Source organism: Bufo bufo, chromosome 3 (assembly GCF_905171765.1).
Source record: "Bufo bufo chromosome 3, aBufBuf1.1, whole genome shotgun sequence".
NCBI lineage: Eukaryota > Metazoa > Chordata > Amphibia > Anura > Bufonidae > Bufo > Bufo bufo.
This window is the reverse complement of record NC_053391.1, coordinates 270,402,424-270,425,998: the sequence shown is the minus strand read 5'-3', so window position 1 is coordinate 270,425,998 and position 23,575 is coordinate 270,402,424. Positions and strand designations below refer to the sequence as shown.

Genomic DNA, 23,575 nt, shown 5'->3' with positions numbered 1-23,575 from the left:
TCACTTGTGGGGTAGTTATACTGCCCTGGCATTCTAGGGGCCCAAATGTGTGGTAAGGAGTTTGAAATCAAATTCTGTAAAAAATGACCTGTGAAATCCGAAAGGTGCTCTTTGGAATATGGGCCCCTTTGCCCACCTAGGCTGCAAAAAAGTGTCACACATCTGGTATCTCTGTATTCAGGAGAAGTTGAGGAATGTGTTTTGGGGTGTCTTTTTACATATACCCATGCTGGGTGAGATAATAATCTTGGTCAAATGCCAACTTTGTATAAAAAAATGGGAAAAGTTGTCTTTTGCCAAGATATTTCTCTCACCCAGCATGGGTATATGTAAAATGACACCCCAAAACACATTCCCCAACTTCTCCTGAGTACGGAGATACCAGATGTGTGACACTTTTTTGCAGCCTAGGTGGGCAAAGGGGCCCATATTCCAAAGAGCACCTTTCGGATTTCACTGGTCATTTTTTACAGAATTTGATTTCAAACTCCTTACCACACATTTGGGCCCCTAGAATGCCAGGGCAGTATAACTACCCCACAAGTGACCCCATTTTGGAAAGAAAAGACCCCAAGGTATTTGCTGATGGGCATAGTGAGTTCATAGAACTTTTTATTTTTTGTCACAAGTTAGTGGAATATGAGACTTTGTATGAAAAAAAAAATAAAAAAAAAAAAAATCATCATTTTCCACTAACTTGTGACAAAAAATAAAAAATTCTAGGAACTCGCCATGCCCCTCACGGAATACCTTGGGGTGTCTTCTTTCCAAAATGGGGTCACTTGTGGGGTAGTTATACTGCCCTGGCATTTTCCAGGGGCCCTAATGTGTGGTAAGTAGGTAAATGACCTGTGAAATCCTAAAGGTGCTCTTTGGAATATGGGCCCCTTTGCCCACCTAGGCTGCAAAAAAGTGTCACACATGTGGTATCGCCGTATTCAGGAGAAGTTGGGGAATGTGTTTTGGGGTGTCATTTTACATATACCCATGCTGGGTGAGAGAAATATCTTGGCAAAAGACAACTTTTCCCATTTTTTTATACAAAGTTGGCATTTGACCAAGATATTTCTCTCACCCAGCATGGGTATATGTAAAATGACACCCCAAAACACATTCCCCAACTTCTCCTGAGTACGGCGATACCAGATGTGTGACACTTTTTTGCAGCCTAGATGCGCAAAGGTGCCCAAATTCCTTTTAGGAGGGCATTTTTAAACATTTGGATACCAGACTTCTTCTCACGCTTTGGGGCCCCTAGAATGCCAGGGCAGTATAAATACCCCACATGTGACCCCATTTTGGAAAGAAGACACCCCAAGGTATTCAATGAGGGCATGGCGAGTTCATAGAATTTTTTTTTTTTTGGCACAAGTTAGCGGAAATTGATATTTTTAATTTTTTTCTCACAAAGTCTCCCGTTCCGCTAACTTGGGACAAAAATTTCAATCTTTCATGGACTCAATATGCCCCTCACGGAATACCTGGGGGTGTCTTCTTTCCGAAATGGGGTCACATGTGGGGTATTTATACTGCCCTGGCATTCTAGGGGCCCTAAAGCGTGAGAAGAAGTCTGGAATATAAATGTCTAAAAAATTTTACGCATTGGATTCCGTGAGGGGTATGGTGAGTTCATGTGAGATTTATTTTTTGACACAAGTTAGTGGAATATGAGACTTTGTAAGAAAAAATAATAATAATTCCGCTAACTTGGGCCAAAAAAATGTCTGAATGGAGCCTTACAGAGGGTGATCAATGACAGGGGGGTGATCAATGACAGGGGGGTGATCAGAGAGTCTATATGGGGTGATCACCCCCCTGTCATTGATCACCCACCTGTAAGGCTCCATTCAGATGTCCGTATGTGTTTTTGCGGATCCGATCCATGTATCCGTGGATCCGTAAAAATCATACGGACATCTGAATGCAGCATGACAGGGGGGGGTGATCAATGACAGGGGGGGGGTGATCAGGGAGTCTATATGGGGTGATCACCACAGTCATTGATCACCCCCCCTGGAAGGCTCCAGGGAGACGCCTGTATGTGTTTTGCGGATCCGATCCATCTATCAGTGGATCCGTAAAAATCATGCGGACATCTGAATGGAGCTTTACAGGGGGTTGATCAATGACAGGGGTGTAATCAATGACAGGGGGGTGATCAGGGAGTCTATATGGGGTGATAACCACAGTCATTGATCATGCCCCTGTAAGGCTTCATTCAGACGTCCGTATGCGTTTTGCGGATCCGATCCATCTATCAGTGGATCCGTAAAAATCATGCAAACATCTGAATGGAGCTTTACAGGGGGTTGATCAATGACAGGGGTGTAATCAATGACAGGGGGGTGATCAGGGAGTCTATATGGGGTGATAACCACAGTCATTGATCATGCCCCTGTAAGGCTTCATTCAGACGTCCGTATGCGTTTTGCGGATCCGATCCATCTATCAGTGGATCCGTAAAAATCATGCGGAAATCTGAATGGAGCTTTACAGGGGGTTGATCAATGACAGGGGTGTAATCAATGACAGGGGGGTGATCAGGGAGTCTATATGGGGTGATAACCACAGTCATTGATCATGCCCCTGTAAGGCTTCATTCAGACGTCCGTATGCGTTTTGCGGATCCGATCCATCTATCAGTGGATCCGTAAAATCATGCGGACATCTGAATGGAGCTTTACAGGGGGTTGATCAATGACAGGGGTGTAATCAATGACAGGGGGATGATCAGGGAGTCTATATGGGGTGATAACCACAGTCATTGATCATGCCCCTGTAAGGCTTCATTCAGACGTCCGTATGCGTTTTGCTGATCCGATCCATCTATCAGTGGATCCGTAAAAATCATGCGGACATCTGAATGGAGCTTTACAGGGGGGTGATCAATGACAGGGGGGTAATCAATGACAGGGGGGTGATCAGGGAGTCTATATGGGGTGATAACCACAGTCATTGATCATGCCCCTGTAAGGCTTCATTCAGACGTCCGTATGCGTTTTGCGGATCCGATCCATCTATCAGTGCATCGTAAAAATCATGCGGACATCTGAATGGAGCTTTACAGGGGGTTGATCAATGACAGGGGTGTAATCAATGACAGGGGGGTGATCAGGGAGTCTATATGGGGTGATAACCACAGTCATTGATCATGCCCCTGTAAGGCTTCATTCAGACGTCCGTATGCGTTTTGCGGATCCGATCCATCTATTAGTGCATCCGTAAAAATCATGCGGACGTCTGAATGGAGCTTTACAGGGGGTTGATCAATGACAGGGGGGTAATCAGGGAGTCTATATGGGGTGATCAGGGGCTAATAAGGGGTTAATAAGTGACGGGGGGGGGGGGGTAGTGTAGTGGTGCTTGGTGCTACTTTACTGAGCTACCTGTGTCCTCTGGTGGTCGATCCAAACAAAGGGGACCACCAGAGGACCAGGTAGCAGGTATATTAGACGCTGTTATCAAAACAGCGTCTAATATACCTGTTAGGGGTTAAAAAAAACACATCTCCAGCCTGCCAGCGAACGATCGCCGCTGGCAGGCTGGAGATCAACTCTCTTACCTTCCGTTCCTGTGTGCGCGCGTTCACAGGAAATCTCGCGTCTCGCGAGATGACGCATATATGCGTGACTGTGCGCAGCGCTGCCACCTCCGGAACGCGATCCTGCGTTAGGCGGTCCGGAGGTGGTTAAAGCTCTCCCATTTATCCTCAGTAGTATTATATGACAGTAGCTGCACCCAGGCTATGCCCTGAAATGCTGCCCTCAACCCAGGGAAATTAGCCTTTTTGAAATTTAGTGTCTCTGCTCTGCCTGAGAGAGTTTGCTTATTATAGTTTAGGGGGAATAGAATTATATTGTGGTCACTATTACCTAGTGTTTCTTGAAGAGTAACATTTCCAACAAGCTCTGAATCATTAGAGATTACCAGATCCAACAGAGCATCGCCCCTAGTGGGAGCTTCTACAAACTGGCCCATAAAGTGGTCCTGCAGCAAGTTGAGGAATCTTCTCCCCTTTGCGCGAGACCTTTAATTAATAAGCAATAAATAAAAATAGCAAAACAGTAATAAAATATTAATAAACCCCTAATAGGCTAAATTAATCCTAAATATACTTCTAACACATCGTGATTATAAATACATTTTGCTTAGTGACATCATTATTATTTCATATATATATAGCATACTAATTTCACATATACACAAAATAAAAAATGAATAAAATATCAATATAATTGTGAATTCATAGTTGGATACTAGTGAAGCATGATTCATATATGCAGTACAGACCAAAAGTTTGGACACACCTTCTCATTCAAAGAGTTTTCTTTATTTTCATGACTATGAAAATTGTAGATTCACACTGAAGGCATCAAAACTATGAATTAACACATGTGGAATTATATACATAACAAACAAGTATGAAACAACTGAAAATATGTCATATTCTAGGTTCTTCAAAGTAGCCATCTTTTGCTTTGATTACTGCTTTGCACACTCTTGGCATTCTCTTGATGAGCTTCAAGAGGTAGTCCCCTGAAATGGTTTTCACTTCACAGGTGTGCCCTGTCAGGTTTAATAAGTGGGATTTCTTGCCTTATAAATGGGGTTGGGACCATCAGTTGCGTTGAGGAGAAGTCAGGTGGATACACAGCTGATAGTCCTACTGAATAGACTGTTAGAATTTGTATTATGGCAAGAAAAAAGCAGCTATGTAAAGAAAAACGAGTGGCCATCATTACTTTAAGAAATGAAGGTCAGTCAGTCAGCCGAAAAATTGGGAAAACTTTGAAAGTGAGGGCTATTTGACCATGAAGGAGAGTGATGGGGTGCTGCGCCAAATGACCTGGCCTCCACAGTCACCGGACCAGAACCCAATCGAGATGGTTTGGGGTGAGTTGGACCGCAGAGTGAAGGCAAAAGGGCCAACAAGTGCTAAGCATCTCTGGGAACTCCTTCAGGACTGTTGGAAGACCATTTCAGGTGACTACCTCTTGAAGCTCATTAAAGGGCTTCTACCACCAGATTTGGTCCTATTTAGCTGACTGACACTAGCGATATGCTAGTCTCAGCAGTCCATAACAGTGTTCTTACTTATCAGCTGCCGTTCACCTTAAAAACGTACTTTTATAGATATGCTAATGAGCCTCTAGGTGCTATGTGGGCGTCATTAGCACCTAGAGGGCTCCGTCCACTAACCATTTCAGCCGCCCATCGCGTCCCTCCAGCCCGCCCCGCTCCTGTTGATTGACGTGAAACTTCTCAGTATCTCGTACCAATTCCCGTGCCTGCGCCGTGCGATTCTGTATTCTCCCGGCGCCGGCTTCCTCACTGCGCCTGCACCAACTACGTTACAGTGAGGTAGCCGGGCACCAGGAGCGTGGCATTCACTCACTGCGCCTGCGCTGAATACAGAAGCGCACGGCGCAGGTGCAGGAATTGGTACGAGATACTGAGAAGTTTCACGACAATCAACAGGAGCGGGGCGGGCTGGAGGGACGCGATGGGCGGCTGAAATGGTTAGTGGACAGAGCTCTCTAGGTGCTAATGACGCCCACATAGCACCTAGAGACTCATTAGCATATCTATAAAAGTACGTTTTTAAGGTGAACGGCAGCAGACAGATGATAAGTAAGAACACTGTTATGGACTGCTGACACTAGCACATCGCTAGTGTCAGTCAGCTAAATAGGACCAAATCTGGTGGTAGAAGCCCTTTAAGAGAATGCCAAGAGTGTTCAACGCAGTAATCAAAGCAAAAGGTGGCTACTTTGAAGAACCTAGAATATGGCATATTTTCAGTTGTTTCACACTTGTTTGTTATGTATATAATTCCACATGTGTTAATTCATAGTTTTGATGCCTTCATAGTCATGAAAATAAAGAAAACTCTTTGAAGGTCTGTCCAAACTTTTGGTCTGTACTGTACCTCCAAAAGGAATATGAATGTGATCTTTATCATCGTAACCTGCCTCTAGATAATAACTTCCTAATTATCAAGGCATACCGAAGCGCTTTCCATAGAGTTGTTCGTGCAGAGAAAAACAGCAGGCAGCAACACGTACTGTTCATCCAATAGAAGCCTGAGACTGATCAAAGAACCAGCCCTCAACCATGTGGGACGCCACGTGGAATGCAGAGAGATCCAAGCCGGCCTTAACACAGTAGCTTCGCAGTGCATCTGAGCCCATTCTGGCGCACGTACAAGAGTGGTAACGTAACAATAAGAATTTATAACATCTAACCTATGAACTATATATATTAATGGAAAGAAAGCCGATACTGAAATGGAGGTACTGACTATATTCAATAAGATTTTGATCAACTAGTGCTTCCATCGAGTAATATGGAATTCAGATATCATTATAACTATATACAAGCACAAACAATCAATTTCAATATATCATTGGAGATGATTCATACTTTTCATTTATAGAGTGATTCATTTATTAAATCATACATATAAAACAGCGCTACTATATGGACATCATGCTTCACTAATTTCCAACTATCTATGAATTCACAATTATATTGATATTTTATTCATTTTTTATTGTATATATATGAAATTAGTATGTTATGTACACTCACCTAAAGAATTATTAGGAACACCTGTTCTATTTCTCATTAATGCAATTATCTAGTCAACCAATCACATGGCAGTTGCTTCAATGCATTTAGGGGTGTGGTCCTGGTCAAGATAATCTCCTGAACTCCAAACTGAATGTCAGAATGGGAAAGAAAGGTGATTTAAGCAATTTTGAGCGTGGCATGGTTGTTGGTACCAGACGGGCCGGTCTGAGTATTTCACAATCTGCTCAGTTACTGGGATTTTCACGCACAACCATTTCTAGGGTTTACAAAGAATGGTGTGAAAAGGGAAAAACATCCAGTATGCGGCAGTCCTGTGGGCAAAAACGCCTTCTGGATGCTAGAGGTCAGAGGAGAATGGGCCGACTGATTCAAGCTGATAGAAGAGCAACGTTGACTGAAATAACCACTCGTTACAACCGAGGTATGCAGCAAAGCATTTGTGAAGCCACAACACGCACAACCTTGAGGCGGATGGGCTACAACAGCAGAAGACCCCACCGGGTACCACTCATCTCCACTACAAATAGGAAAAAGAGTCTACAATTTGCACAAGTTCACCAAAATTGGACTGTTGAAGACTGGAAAAATGTTGCCTGGTCTGATGAGTCTCGATTTCTGTTGAGACATTCAAATGGTAGAGTCCGAATTTGGCGAAAACAGAATGAGAACATGTATCCATCCTCTGATGGCTACTTCCAGCAGGATAATGCACCATGTCACAAAGCTCGAATCATTTCAAATTGGTTTCTTGAACATGACAATGAGTTCACTGTACTAAAATGGCCCCCACAGTCACCAGATCTCAACCCAATAGAGCATCTTTGGGATGTGGTGGAACGGGAGCTTCGTGCCCAGGATGTGCATCCCTCAAATCTCCATCAACTGCAAGATGCTATCCTATCAATATGGGCCAACATTTCTAAAGAATGCTATCAGCACCTTGTTGAATCAATGTCACGTAGAATTAAGGCAGTTCTGAAGGCAAAATGGGGTCCAACACCGTATTAGTATGGTGTTCCTAATAATTCTTTAGGTGAGTGTATATATGAAATAATCATGTTGTATTAGAGGTATATTTAGGATTAATTTAGCCTATTGGTTTTTTATATATATATTTTATTACTGTTTTACTATTTTTATTTATTCCTTATTAATTAAATAAGGAATATTGTTGAATATACGTCTGTCTCCATGCTGAACCAGATAGTAGAGTGCCCTCCAAACTACCTATCTGTATTTTTTTTAAGCAAGTAATGAAATAGACAGACTTTTTTTTTTTTTCTCTCTGATATTTAAGGACACAGTCACTATAATGCCAGGGTCTTTTGCACAAGATTGAAGCTTGGCAAATGTGCTGCAAATATAAAAAAATAGAGCCCGAAAACTATGGACCAGTAAGTTTAACATCTGTTGTAGGTAAACTGTTTGAAGGTTATTTAAGGGTGTACGTGTATAACACTGTATCAGCATAGGTTTATGTGGTATTAGTCCTGTTAAACTAATCAAATCAGTTTTTTATGAGGAGGCAAGTACCCGCTTGGAGCGGCGTGAGTCATAGGATGTCATATACTTATCTTGACTTCTCAAAAGCATCTTATACTGTGCCACATAAAAGGTTAGTATATAAAATGAGAATTCTTGGACTGGGGAATAATGTGGGTAAGTAACTGGCTCAGTGATAGAAAACAGAGGGTGGTTATTATTGGTACACACTCAGATTGGGTCACTGTTACTAGTGGGGTACCACAGGGTTCAGTATTGGACCCTGTTCTCTGCAATATATTTATTAATGATCTTGTGGAAGGCTTGCACAGTAAAATATAATTTTTTGCAGATGACACTAAACTGTAAAGTAATTAATACAGAAGAGGACAGTATTCTATTACAGAGGGATCTGGGTAGATTAGAGGCTTGGGCAGAGAAGTGGCAGATGAGGTTTAAAAAGAACCTTTCATGTATTTTATTTTGTTTAATTAAGTACCTTTACTTGCAGGATACACTCCACAGATGCTGCCATCATTTGTTTATTTTTTTAAATACCCTTTGCTTTCCCCCCCCTGCAATTTTCACGCCCGGTATATTAATACTGAACATCGGTACAGAGAGGAGGAGACTCAAGGGTTTCTCAGTGGTCGTCTTATTCTCCATGGCTGTGAGTCGATCACTTGTACATGCCAGCTGTATTGACTCTGATCCCAGCAGTTTAAGCCCTTAGATGTCCCTGTCCAAGCTGACCATGTCACTTAAAAATGCCCCCCAAGACATGCGATGCAAAGTGCATGTACAAGTGATGTTTTTTTTTTGTTAGAGAACAGTATATACAGCTTATTTTTTATTCCTTTTTGGGGGGAGGAGAGGTGACACAAAAACAGCTATATCATGGCAGAGGTGTTTTTTTTTTTTTTGTTTCGTGGTGGGGTGATCTTGAGTTAGATGTTGTGATTGCTATTGACTATGGCATCAGAGATAATAAACGTTGTATTTTGGAGTTTTCTCCAATCCTAGACATTGCAGGTGGGTGTTATTATAATGCAGCCAATACCTGACATACAGTGGGGCAAAAAAGTATTTAGTCAGCCACCAATTGTGCAAGTTCTCCCACTTAAAAAGATGAGAGAGGCCTGTAATTTTCATCATAGGTATACCTCAACTATAAGACATAATAATAAAAATAAATAATCCAGAAAATCACTGTCAGATTTTTTTAAGAATTAATTTGCAAATTATGGTGGAAAATAAGTATTTGGTCAATAACAAAAGTTCATCTCAATACTTTGTTATATACCCTTTGTTGACAATGACAGAGGTCAAATGTTTTCTGTAAGTCTTCACAAGGTGTGTTTAGGATCATTGTCATGCTGAAATACCCAGCCACGGTTCATCTTCAATGCCCTTGCATTCATCATTCGCCCAATCCTCTTCTGGATCATCCAAATTCTCTCTAGCAAACTTCAGACGGGCTCGGAGATGTACTGGCTTAAGCAGGGGGACACGTCTGGCACTTCTGGATTTGAGTCCCTGGCGGCGTAGTGTGTTACTGATTGTAGCCTTTGTTACTTTGGTCCCAGCTCTCTGCTGGTCATTCACTAGGTCTCGTCGTGTGGTTCTGGGATTTTTGCTCACCGTTCTTGTGATCATTTTGACCCCACGGGCTGAGATCTTGCGTGGAGCCCCAGATCAAGGGAGATTATTAGTGGTCTTGAATGTCTTCCATTTTCTAATAATTGCTCCCACAGTTGATTTCTTCACACCAAGCTTCTTGCCTATTGCAGATTCAGTCTTCCCAGCCTGGTGCAGGTCTACAATTTTTTTTTCTTCAAACATTTCTTTATTGATTTTTTCTTTTAACAAATAAAATAGTCTCATCACAAAATAATGTTTCTAGGTCTGTACAATAAATGATCACATTGTACAATACAAATAAAAGTAAAAAAATTAGACCTATCCCACCCTCTCCCTCCCGCCCCATCCTTACTTAATGGTACAAATAACCAAACTTTATTCCAGAGCATTACATTACCAATCATATCCAGCAATCTCTCCCTGGGTCCTAGCTTGGTGTAGTCGTTTTTTTTACAAAAGTGATACTGCACATACTAGAGAAAGCAAGGTCAACTAGTTTTCAGGTTCCCCAATTTATCTTTAAGGTCCTCTATCAGGTACCAGGATGTTAGTTTGAAAGGTCCCATTATCTTCGGGTACTCCGACTCTGGAATTTGTTCCAAAATAAACCTTTTCCATGTATTATACAGCTTTTTACCCAGGATTTCTTTCTGTTTGAGCGATTCAAGCCATTCTAGGTGAAAAGTAGGGCTAAGCTGATTTATAACCATTGCCAGGGTCGGAGTCTCCCGTTTAAGCCATAACTTCAAAATACACCTTTTGTCCCACAGATGAGTAGTCCCTGATACCTCCTCCCCCCTCATCGGATTTCTCCTGGACTACTTCTGTTTGTAGGATTACTAGAGATGGGGATATATCCCTCTGAGAACCACTAATCTTACCTAGCATCTGTCCCACCTGCTTCCAGAACCTCTCTAATTTGGGACAACACCATAGGCCATGGAACAGAGCAGTTTTTGGCTGTAAGCATTTGGGACAGGCTGTTAATCTCTCCAGATTACCAGGGGTCCCAGGTAGATCAAAACCATAAGTTGCTTGGTGCAATATTTTGATATGAGTCTCCCTCCACTGCTCATTTATAACCGCCTTTCGTAACCCCTTCAATCCATCATAAATGTGTGTGGAGATTTCCTTTATCCCCAGAATCTGTTCCCATTTTCTGAATATTGTCTTGGGATCTCTAGTTCTCCATCTGTCTCTGAGGACATGATAAAGCAATGTTATAGATGGTTTAACTTTGAGGTTAAGGAATGAATCAAAATCATTTTGTAGCCACTCCTTAATAGCCTTGTCAGAGACCTCTCTACTAGAACTCAATGCTTGTAGATAGGGAAGATAAGTAGACCCTTTGAGCCCCCACTTTTACACTAATTCTGATAAGGTCGCCCAACGATTCTCCCTTCCATGAAAGAGGTCCCCTACCTTTTTAATCCCTTTAGATGCCCATTCCGTGGAAATCAAGCTGTGTCTTCCAGGCTCGAAACTAGGATTGTTTATTAAGGGGAGGTGTTTGGAGATCTGGTATGGGAGGAGGACTTTCCAAGTTATTATTGTGTCCCTCATGACTAGTGAACTTTTGATTGCACGTGTAAGGTTGGGGATCCTTGTATGTAATAGTGCTACTAGGTCCCAGGGTTCTGCTAACTGTTGCTCCAGATTTAGGTTAGAGTAATAAGATGTTTTGTTTACCCAGTCTAAAATGTGTCTACTAATACAGGTCAGGTTATAACCCCTTACATCGGAAAAATTGAGGCCTCCTTGTGCTTTGCATAGCTTAAGCTTTTCTAGAGAGATTCTGTCCTTTTTTCCCCTTCCATATAAATTGTATAAATCTGCTTTCCAAAAGTTTAATATCAACATGACTGAGAAGAAGGGGGATAGTTTGGAGTGGGTTTAGGAGTTTAGACATGCTCATCATTCTGACAAGAACACATCTGCCAGCCAAAGAGAGTGGAAGACCTTGCCACCTATCTAATTCTTTGATTATCTTGGAAATCAAAGGGGGGGGATTTAACTTATATAAGGAGTGAGGATCTTTGCCTACCTTGATCCCTAGATAGGTGATATGCGACTTAACCTGAGTGATGCCAAATCGAGAAGTCAGTTGGTGTGTGCCCCTCTTCTCCGGCGCTAAGGTAAGGAGTTCACACTTGGAGGTGTTTATCCTTTAACCGGAGTAGGTCCCAAAACGAGTAAGTGCCTCCATTATCCTCCCACAGTTGGTGGGTTTTGCCAGAAATAAGATGATATCATCAGCGAATAAGGCTGCCTTCACTTTTCTGTTCCCTACTGCCATCCCCTCAAATAAATCTGTTTGACATAAACTTCTGGCTAACGGCTCAAGTGCCAAATTAAACAGGAAGGGGGACAAAGGGCAGCCCTGTCGTGTTCCTTTTTGGAGCTCAAAAGGCCTTGAGAGATGACCCTGTGTGAAGACCCTCGCCCTAGGATTATCGTATAATCCAGACAGGAATACCCTAAATGTTCCCGTAAATCCCATTTTATATAGGACTGCCTCCAACCAAGCCCACTTGACATTATCAAATGCTTTTTCCGCATCAATGGTGAGCATGGCTGGAGACTCCCCTTTTATTGGTAGATGTTTTACCTTATCTAAGACCGCCAGAACGGTTCTCATGTTTGTCACAGCTGAACGACCCTGTACAAACCCCACCTGTTCTGGTGCAATTAGTGAAGGCAAAATTCTAGCTAAACTGTCAGCCAGGAGTTTAGATAAAATCTTGGTATCAACATTGATAAGTGAAATGGGTCTATAAGACCCTGGTTGCAAGGGATCTTTCCCCGGTTTGGGCAACAACTTTATGTATGAGATATTATCTTTGTCTGGGTGTGCTCGACCTTTCAGTACTTCGTTAAACAATTTCAATAAAGCGGGGGACACTTGAGACACCAATCCTTTATAATATTCTCCAGTGAAGCCATCGGGTCCAGGAGCTTTTGCGTTCCCCAGTTGTTTAACAACGGACTGAAGTTCCTCAATAGTGATGTCAGCATTCAGTTGTTGTAATTGTTCTGAGCTAATTCGTGGTAATTTAGAAACATAGAAACATAGAATGTGTCGGCAGATAAGAACCATTTGGCCCATCTAGTCTGCCCAATATACTGAATACTATGGATAGCCCCCGGCCCTATCTTATATGAAGGATGGCCTTATGCCTATCCCATGCATGCTTAAACCCCTTCACTGTATTTGCAGCTACCACTTCTGCAGGAAGGCTATTCCATGCATCCACTACTCTCTCAGTAAAGTAATACTTCCTTATATTACTTTTAAACCTTTGCCCCTCTAATTTAAAACTGTGTCCTCTTGTGGTAGTTTTTCTTCTTTTAAATATGCTCTCTTCCTTTACCGAGTTGATTCCCTTTATGTATTTAAAAGTTTCTATCATATCCCCTCTGTCTCTTCTTTCTTCCAAGCTATACATATTAAGGTCCTTTAACCTTTCCTGGTAAGTTTTATCCTGCAATCCATGTACTAGTTTAGTAGCTCTTCTCTGAACTCTCTCTAGAGTATCTATATCCTTCTGGAGATATGGCCTCCAGTACTGCGCACAATACTCCAAGTGAGGTCTCACCAGTGTTCTGTACAGCGGCATAAGCACTTCACTCTTTCTACTGCTTATACCTCTCCCTATACATCCAAGCATTCTGCTGGCATTTCGTGCTGCTCTATTACATTGTCTTCCCACCTTTAAGTCTTCTGAAATAATTACTCCTAAATCCCTTTCCTCAGATACTGAGGTCAGGACTGTGTCAAATATTCTATATTCTGCCCTTGGGTTTTTACGCCCCAGGTGCATTATCTTGCACTTATCCACATTAAATTTCAGTTTCCAGAGTTCTGACCATTCTTCTAGTTTTCCTAAATCCTTTTCCATTTGGCGTTTCCCTCCAGGAACATCAACCCTGTTACATATCTTTGTGTCATCAGCAAAAAGACAAACCTTACCAGCGAGGCCTTTTGCAATATCACTTATGAAGATATTAAACAAAATCGGTCCCAGTACAGATCCCTGTGGAACCCCACTGGTAACATTACCTTGTTTTGAATGTTCTCCATTGACTACAACCCTCTGTTGTCTGTCACTCAGCCACTGCCTAATCCACTCAACAATATGGGAGTCCATGCTCAATGACTGCAGTTTAAGAAGGGTATCTGCAAGACTAGCCTTCGACTCATCTTTATAAAGCGCCTCATAAAAATCCCCTACTATAGAGTTTATGGCTGCAGGGTCAGTTACCAACCCCCCTTTCGGGTCCTTTAGACTGGAGATGAATTAGGGTTTTCTTTGGCCTCTAGCAAGATTAGCAAGTAAGCGTCCAGCTTTATTGCCATATGTATGCATACCAGCTTTAAAATATGTGTATCTCAAGGATTCCCTATCCTTTTCGTTAGCCTCAAACTCATGACGAGCCTCTACCCACTTCTTCTTGTTCTCACCTGAGGGGTTCTTAATAAATTCCTGATACGTTTGCCTAACCTTAAGACTTGCCTGCTTTAATTTAAGTTGGGCTTTTTTTTTCTTTCCAAAGACATAATTCATTATCCTTCCCCTCATTACCGCTTTGGAAGCATTCCAAAATAACTCTGGTTAGTCTATGTGGGCTAAATAATTTTCCTGATATTCCTTCCACCAACCTATCAGTTTATTTACGAAATCTTCATCTGAAACCAAGTTAGAGGGAAATCTCCATAAATAATCTGGACCCCTGGGGTACATATCTCTTAGATCTAATAGGATCGGGGCATGGTCTGATATAATCATGTCTCCTATGGTCGCTTTCTCCACTTTATCCAACTAGGAATGATGTACCAAGATATAATCAATACGGGACCAGGAATCTTTTGCGTGAGAGTAGAAAGTGAAACTCCTCTCATCTGGATGCAATTGGTGCCATGGATCCAACAACCCAACCCCCTCCATCATTGGGCTTAAAACCCTATCCTGAGGTCAACATTCTCCCGACCAGGTCGAGTTGTGCTTCCTGTCCTCCAGCCCATGGATTACTGAGTTGAAGTCCCCTCCCACCACCTTATTAGAACAGTGATTGGCTAATAATGTACCCTCAAGATCTTTGAAGAATTTGGCGTTATTAGAATTCGGGGCATAGATGTTATATATACTGAATTGTGAATCTTGGATGAGCAGGGAGACTTGCACCCAACGCCCCTGGTCATCTGATGTGGACCCCAGGATTTGACAGTTCAAGTTCTTATTTATCAGAATCAATACTCCCGCTCTGCGCTGGACTGAAGCAGAGCCCCTCACCTGTCCTACCCAAAGCTTATTCATTCTGGAAACATCTACAGGGTGGGCCATTTATATGGATACACCTTAATAAAATGGGAATGATTGGTGATATTAACTTCCTGTTTGTGGCACATTAGTATATGTGAGGGGGGAAACTTTTCAAGATGGGTGGTGACCATGGCGGCCATTTTGAATCCAACTTTTCTTTTTTCAATAGGAAGAGGGTCATGTGACACATCAAACTTATTGGGAATCTCAAAAGAAAAACAATGGTGTGCTTGGTTTTAACGTAACTTTATTCTTTCATGAGTTATTTACAAGTTTCTGACCACTTATAAAATGTGTTCAATGAGCTGCCCATTGTGTTGGATTTTCAATGCAACCCTCTTCTCCCACTCTTCACACACTGATAGCAACACCGCAGGAGAAGTGCTAGCACAGGCTTCCAGTACCCGTAGTTTCAGGTGCTGCACATCTCGTATCTTCACAGCATAGACAATTGCCTTCAGATGACCCCAAAGATAAAAGTCTAAGGGGGTCAGATCGGGAGACCTTGGGGGCCATTCAACTGGCCCACGACGACCAATCCACTTTCCAGGAAACTGTTCATCTAGGAATGCTCGGACCTGACACCCATAATGGGGTGGTGCACCATCTTGCTGGAAAAACTCAGGGAACGTGCCAGCTTCAGTGCATAAAGAGGGAAACACATCATCATGTAGCAATTTCGCATATCCAGTGGCCTTGAGGTTTCCATTAATGAAGAATTGCCCCACTATCTTTGTACCCCATATACCACACCATACCATAAATTTTTTTGTTCCAACAGTCTTGGAGGGATCTATCCAATGTGGGTTAGTGTCAGACCAATAGCGGTGGTTTTGTTTGTTAACTTCACCATTCACATAAAAGTTTGCCTCATCACTGAACAAAATCTTCTGCGTAAACTGAGGGTCCTGTTTCAATTTTTGTTTTGCCCATTCTGCAAATTCAGTGCGCCGATCTGGGTCATCCTCGTTGAGATGCTGCAGTAGCTGGAGTTTGTAAGGGTGCCATTTGTGAGTAGCTAATATCCGCTGAAGGGATGTTCGACTAATGCCACTCTCCAGTGACATGCGGCGAGTGCTACGCTGTGGGCTCTTGCTGAATGAAGCTAGGACAGCCACTGATGTTTCTTCATTAGAGACAGATTTCATGCGTCCACATTTTGGCAAATCCAACACTGAACCAGTTTCACGAAACTTAGCAAGCAGTTTGCTAACTATAGCATGGGAGATGGGTGGTCTCGTAGGGTGTCTTGCATTGAAATCTGCTGAAATGACCCGGTTACTGCGTTCACCAGACATCAACACAATTTCTATCCGCTCCTCACGTGTTAACCTCGGCGACATGTCAATGGCTGTAAACAAAGAGGATACTTGTAAATAACTCATGAAAGAATAAAACATGAAAGAACATGAAAGAATAAAACCAAAGAACATGAAAGAATAAAACCAAGCACACCATTGTTTTTCTTGTGAAATTCCCAATAGGTTTGATGTGTCACATGACCCGCTTCCTATTGAAAAAACAAAAGTTGGATTCAAAAGGGCCGATTTCAAGATGGCCACCATGGTCACCACCCATCTTGAAAAGTTTCCCCCCTCACATATACTAATGTGCCACAAACAGGAAGTTAATATCACCAACCATTCCCATTTTATTAAGGTGTATCCATATAAATGACCCACCCTGTACATCTTTCAAGTGAGTCTCCTGTAAGAGAGCAATATCTGGCTTCAATTTTTTAAGGTGCCGGAGCACCATCCATCTCTTATGTGGGGACTTTAGCCCTTTGACATTCCATGAGATCACTTTCATATTACAGTTGGTAACTACAATCTGCTATCATGTTACGGTACAACATTAATACATCTAGACCCAGGATAGATTGGTAGCTCCGAAATTTGAAATCCCTAACATTGAAAACAAATGGACATTTATAACTTTCAGCTTTCTTATCCTCCCTACTCCTCCTAACTTTTTTCTAATTGTCTTCCTTTTTTCTAGACTGCAGAACATGACCCCCCTCACCCACTTGGTTTCATATAAGGCTACTCAAAACATTGCATTATGCAGGACATAGAATACCAAGACTTGGTGGTGAAGCAAAGGCACCGATTCCATCAAGTGCTAAGAAATAGAATCTGCTAGAGTCATTCCAGACTGAATAAAAGGATATCAAAGTCCCTAGTGTGGTAATATAACGCCTGGGGCTTGTTTCCTTCTGGAATCCACTTTTCTGGTACTCTGCATTTGGCTGCGGCCTGAAGAAGTTTCCTATTCCCTTCTTTCCTGATATTGACTCGCCGACGGCCTCCATTCAGGATTTCCAGCAGGATCTTGTTGAGAGGATCTAGTTTGCGTCGACTCTTTGTGGACCTCCTTTTCTCTCAGATTCATTGCCGATTGGAGAAACTCTTCGGCTGCTGATGGATCATAATAGGATGTTACTGTACCATCTCTGTAGGTGACTTTCGGTATAGCCGGATTCTGCAGTTGAAACTTGATATGCTGCTTATGCAATGTGGAGCAAATATGGCTAAATTCTCTCCTTTTTTTTTGCTACTTGGGCAGAGTAATCCGCAAATAACAGAATTGTATGCCCCCTTATTTTCAGGGGATCTCTCCGGGTTCTAAAGGTTCGGAGAATTGACTCCTTATCGCAGTAGTCCAGATACCGCATGATAACTTGGCGGGGTCTAGATGTCAACCCCCCCGCGTATCATCTGTTTGTTGGCGATGAATATCAGGCATTGGGCCTATACGGTGGGCTCTCTCCACTTTGTGTTTACCCTCTAGGCCGAGGGCCATTGGCAGTTCCCTCTCGCAAATGTCTTTGAGGGCTTGCGGCTTAATGCTTTCTGGTAAGCCCAGGAGTCGCAGGTTGTTCCATCTGGAACGGTTTTCCAGATCCTCCAGACGGTCTTTCAGAATAATATTCTGTTTGTAAAGCTCTTGTACGGCCTGGTTTGATTTAGATGTTTCATCTTCCATCGAGGGCACTCTCTGTTCAAGCTCCTCCAATCTTGAGTCGTGCTGTGCTACATCTTCATGCAGCTGCTGCAATGATTGTGACAAAGTCTTGGAGAGCGTCTCCTTGATATCAGGAGCAAGATGTCTTGCCACTTCAATGGCCAGCGTTTTATAGTCAATCTTATGTAATTCGGAGACTTCCACTGGTTGAATATGTATTGGTGGTTCTGTGTCTGCGGCACTAACCGGAGAAGCAGGGCGGAAGTCCGCCATCTTGTTTGGTGAGATCTCCTCGGTCGGGGCTTTTCTGCTCCGTATCTGCCTTCTGCCGCTCCAGAGTAGGTAACGGTCCATGAACCGGATTGCCTTGCTGTGCAGAAGTCCTCCCTTCGCTCGGTAGGACCATTTTTATCTGATAAACGTGACGGATTTTGAGATTTAGATGAGGGGAGGCCGGAGCTCTCTCACTCCACGCTCTGCATCCCAGCACCCGAACCGGAAACCCATGTCTAAAATTTTGTTTCTGGTGTCCTTCGACAGCTCTTTGGTCTTGGCCATAGTGGAGTTTGGAGTGTGACTGTTTGAGGTTGTGGACAGGTGTCTTTTATACTGATAACAAGTTCAAACAGGTGCCATTACTACAGGTAACAAGTGGAGGACAGAGGAGCCTCTTAAAGAAAAAGTTACAGGTCTGTAAGAGCCAGAAATCTTGCTTGTTTGTAGGTGACCAAATACTTATCTTACAGAGGAATTTACCAATTAATTCATTCGAAATCCTACAATGTGATTTCCTGTATCATTCACCCCATTCTTTCTCTCATAGTTGAAGTGTACCTATGATGAAAATGTATATGCCTCTCTCATCTTTTTAAGTGGGAGAACCTGCACAATTGGTGGCTGACTAAATACTTTTTTGCTCCACTGTATATGGATCCAGACACTCCCTGCACACATGTGATGTACTTGTATGCGTTGTCATTTAGGTTCTAATATTCACAATACCAAATTGTTTCATTTTCCATATACCAGTTACAGTTTTCTATCCCAGTATACCTGTGTCTCTATCCTTTTTTAATTACTTTGACTGCTTTATTTTATCCTGTACTGTCAGGCCATCAGAGTCTTTGGTCTGAATGCAGTGTTGAACTTTTACTACTAGTAAAGTTTGGTCATTTGAATCGCTTCAGTTGAGCAGGTGGGATTTTGTTCAGGTAAATACAAATTACCATTTAAAACAATGTTTTATGTTCTGTATTGTTTGTTAGTGGATGAGCTCTTACGTCCTGAAAACAGAACCCATCTGTCTCCTGAATACCAGCTGAAAGAACTTTTGGAGAAACTGGATATTGTCACCAACATGAGATCTAGTGGTGCTCGCACAAGACGACTGAAATTGTTACGCAGGGAAATAAATATTCTACAACAAAGACTAACACCACGTAACAAAGACTATCTGGAAGTTTGCCCAGGTAAATGTTTTTTTTTTTTAGTTTATAATTTTTTTGCATGACTACAAACAAACATTGATGGGTATTCCAATCAGCCTGCAAAATATGTTATTATGTCATTTGTACCTCGCAGTGAACCACATGAAAACAAAAAATTTGACAGATTTGCTAATTTTTCTCACCTCCCAAAAATTGACAAAAAAAGTGGTTTTAAGCCATGTGTACCCCAAAAAGGTACAAATTAATGACATCTTGTCCTGCAAAACTGAACCCTCATGCAGGGTTCTTTTATGGTTCTTTTCATAAAAAAAAAAAATCTATGTTCCAAACTCCAAATGGCAGAAACACTGCCCTACCTTGTCCCCAGACAGCAGTTCGGGTATAGGGCACATCTATACCTGGTAGAAATTGCATAACAAATCGGGGGTACTCTTTCTCCTTCTACCCCTTGTAAAGAGCATTTTGTTGGTCTTTAATGGGTAAAAATAGCAGTATATCCACAATTTTTTGGCAGAACGTGAAATTTTGGTTCACCTTTCAGAAAGCAGTATAAGAGATATTTTTGCATTTATTAGATTTGTACTGCATAGCTTCTACACACACATATTTTAGGGGTTTGGACTGCACTGAAAAAGCATGAATTAAAGGGGTTGTCTCACTTCAGCAAATAGCATTTTTATGTAGACAAAGTTAATAGAAGGCCCTTACTAATGTATTGTGGTTGTCCATATTGCCTCCTTTCCTGACCTGATTAATTTTTGCATCGCATTATACACTGCTTGTACCCAGGGGTTAAGGCCTCTCTGCAATCCAGCAAACATTGCCAGCCTCTCTAGGGGCCCAGAAGTGTGCTTAGGCCAATACTTTTTCCTATGGTGTGCAAGCATGACCACTGCTGCTGGATTGCAGTGTGGTCGTAACACCTGGGTACGAGCAGTGTATAATCTGATGGAAAAATGAACCAAGCCAGCAAAGGAGGCAATATGGACAATACATTAGTGCCTTGTATTAATAATGTACTTTGTCTACATGATGAATGCCATTGCTAAAGTAAGACAACCCCTTTAATTTAAAGTATGTTTGCCATTGTCATGTAGGCATTACGTTTTTACAGTATGTACCTTATTCATGGTTGTCTAAAAATAAAATCTTACTTTAGATGGAACACCAAAGCATCCTCCTATGCTTGAGCCTGCAAATCCAAGTCATCCAATACAAAATGCAACAGATTTTAACCTTCCACCTTCTTTGCAACGTGTAGCACACAGTCCTGTCTGTAATCAGACAAGGAATCTCTCTCCTGTTCAGACTTTGAGGAGTTCTTTTACATTGGTGAAACCCCAGAATGAAACAAAAACGACATCTGTAAAAAGTAGACAATCTTTAAGTGGAAATGAAAATGATGAAGAGCAAACCACCTTCCATCCACCTACAGGTGCGATTTTATTTTTTAATAGTACACTGCTCAAAAAAATAAAGGGAACACTTAAACAACACAATGTAACTCCAAGTCAATCACACTTCTGTGAAATCAAACTGTCCACTTAGGAAGCAACACTGAGTGACAATCAATTTCACATGCTGTTGTGCAAATGGGATAGACAACAGGTGGAAATTATAGGCAATTAGCAAGACACCCCCAATAAAGGAGTGGTTCTGCAGGTGGTCACCACAGAGCACTTCTCAGTTCCTATGCTTTCTGGCTGATGTTTTGGTCACTTTTGAATGCTGGCGGTGCTTTCACTCTAGTGGTAGCATGAGACGGAGTCTACAACCCACACAAGTGGCTCAGGTAGTGCAGCTTATCCAGGATGGCACATCAATGCGAGCTGTGGCAAGAAGGTTTGCTGTGTCTGTCAGCGTAGTGTCCAGAGCATGGAGGCGCTACCAGGAGACAGGCCAGTACATCAGGAGACGTGGAGGAGGCCGTAAGAGGGCAACAACCCAGTAGCAGGACCGCTACCTCCGCCTTTGTGCAAGGAGGAACAGGAGGAGCACTGCCAGAGCCCTGCAAAATGACCTCCAGCAGGCCACAAATGTGCATGTGTCTGCTCAAATGGTCAGAAACAGACTCCATGAGGGTGATATGAGGGCCCGATGTCCACAGGTGGGGGTTGTGCTTACAGCCCAACACCGTGCAGGACGTTTGGCATTTGCCAGAGAACACCAAGATTGGCAAATTCGCCACTGGCGCCCTGTGCTCTTCACAGATGAAAGCAGGTTCACACTGAGCACATGTGACAGACGTGACAGAGTCTGGAGATGCCGTGGAGAATGTTCTGCTGCCTGCAACATCCTCCAGCATGACCGGTTTGGCATTGGGTCAGTAATGGTGTGGGGTGGCATTTCTTTGGAGGGCCGCACAGCCCTACATGTGCTCGCCAGAGGTAGCCTGACTGCCATTAGGTACCGAGATGAGATCCTCAGACCCCTTGTGAGACCATATGCTGGTGCGGTTGGCCCTGGGTTCCTCCTAATGCAAGACAATGCTAGACCTCATGTGGCTGAAGTGTGTCAGCAGTTCCTGCAAGACGAAGGCATTGATGCTATGGACTGGCCCGCCCATTCCCCAGACCTGAATCCAATTGAGCACATCTGGGACATCATGTCTCGCTCTATCCACCAACATCACGTTGCACCACAGACTGTCCAGGAGTTGGCAGATGCTTTAGTCCAGGTCTGGGAGGAGATCCCTCAGGAGACCGTCCGCCACCTCATCAGGAGCATGCACAGGTGTTGTAGGGAGGTCATGTAGGCACGTGGAGGCCACACACACTACTGAGCCTCATTTTGACTTGTTTTAAGGACATTACATCAAAGTTGGATCAGCCTGTAGTGTGTTTTTCCACTTTAATTTTGAGTGTGACTCCAAATCCAGACCTCCATGGGTTGAAAAATTTGATTTCCATTTTTTTATTTTTGTGTGATTTTGTTGTCAGCACATTCAACTATGTAAAGAACAAAGTATTTCAGAAGAATATTAAATTAACTCAGATCTAGGATGTGTTATTTTTGTGTTCCCTTTATTTTTTTGAGCAGTGTATATTGTCGAATAAGAAAATCTACTGGTAGATTGTGTTATTGAACTTTGGAATTTTAGCTTTGCTCCCAGCATGTAGGTGAATTCTGAGTGATCTAAAATATGAGCGTCAAAGCGTTAGTTTCTGTAATAACGTAACACCCTTCTGTAGGTCCATTTTAAAATATATGAAGACAAGAACAACGCTGTAATTTTTTTTAATATATATATACATGAGGCCATAAGTTTTATATATGACAAGAGAAAAGGAGCCATTGTTATAATTTACAATTGGGTAGCTTTGGATTAATCCGCCTCTTTAAGAAAACTCATATCTTTCGATCATGTTAGTCACATCTGCAAATCATATAGCCACAGTATTACAGAGCAACACATACAGAATTAATTTAATATATATATGTAACTAGAAATCATACTGTATTCACACACCTCTCAGCTTTATCATCCACCAATACTTCTTTTGTGGCCCTTGCATGAAACCATGGATTGCAAATCTTTAAAGGTTCTGAGCACCTTAGGCCCGATTCACATAATTTGTATCCAATCCCCATTTTTTGCTTATAGGATATGGAACCATTAATTTCAATAGGTCTGCACACTATGTGCTGTGTGCATCCAAATGTTCATTCCGTAGCCCCGCAAAAAAGATGGACCTGCAAATGAAATGGACCTACAATGGACCTGCAAAAAAAAAAACGGATGCAACCCGGATGTTACACAGACGTCATCCATATTTTGTTGCTGATCCGCGTTTTGCGGACTGCAAAATACGAACGGCTGTGTTAATGCACCCTTAGACATAGAAAAAATATTTTTTCATACTGTACAGTGTGTTCATTGTTTCATAGAAAATAGGAAAATCCATCTCACCCGCTTAAATTCCAGATGATCCACCCTTGGTGCACGGAAGTGTAGGTAAGACCTCAGCGAATCTAAAGATGAAAGGATTCCAGCACCTGTAATCTTTGAGTGACGATTTCTTTATTCCAGCAGTGGATAATAAAACATTGATGGCATAATCTTCACACATCCAGTTACAGTCAGTGCATTTCGAACAAATAAATGTGCTTACTCATGACTGG

The 23,575-nt window shown here is 42.3% G+C and overlaps 1 protein-coding gene across 8 annotated transcripts in view; it reads left to right on the top strand.

Annotated features, from left to right (window-relative positions):
- Positions 1-23,575, top strand: part of BRPF3 (bromodomain and PHD finger containing 3) — a 292,941-nt gene that overhangs the window by 228,252 nt on the left and 41,114 nt on the right. For 7 of the 8 annotated variants that reach the window (XM_040424140.1, XM_040424143.1, XM_040424138.1 and 4 more), the window contains 2 exons: positions 19,271-19,474; positions 20,613-20,888. In XM_040424140.1, coding sequence (XP_040280074.1) covers positions 19,271-19,474; positions 20,613-20,888 — 480 coding nt within the window. The remainder of the gene's footprint in view (positions 1-19,270; positions 19,475-20,612; positions 20,889-23,575) is intronic. The other variant, XM_040424144.1, reaches the window with a different exon arrangement.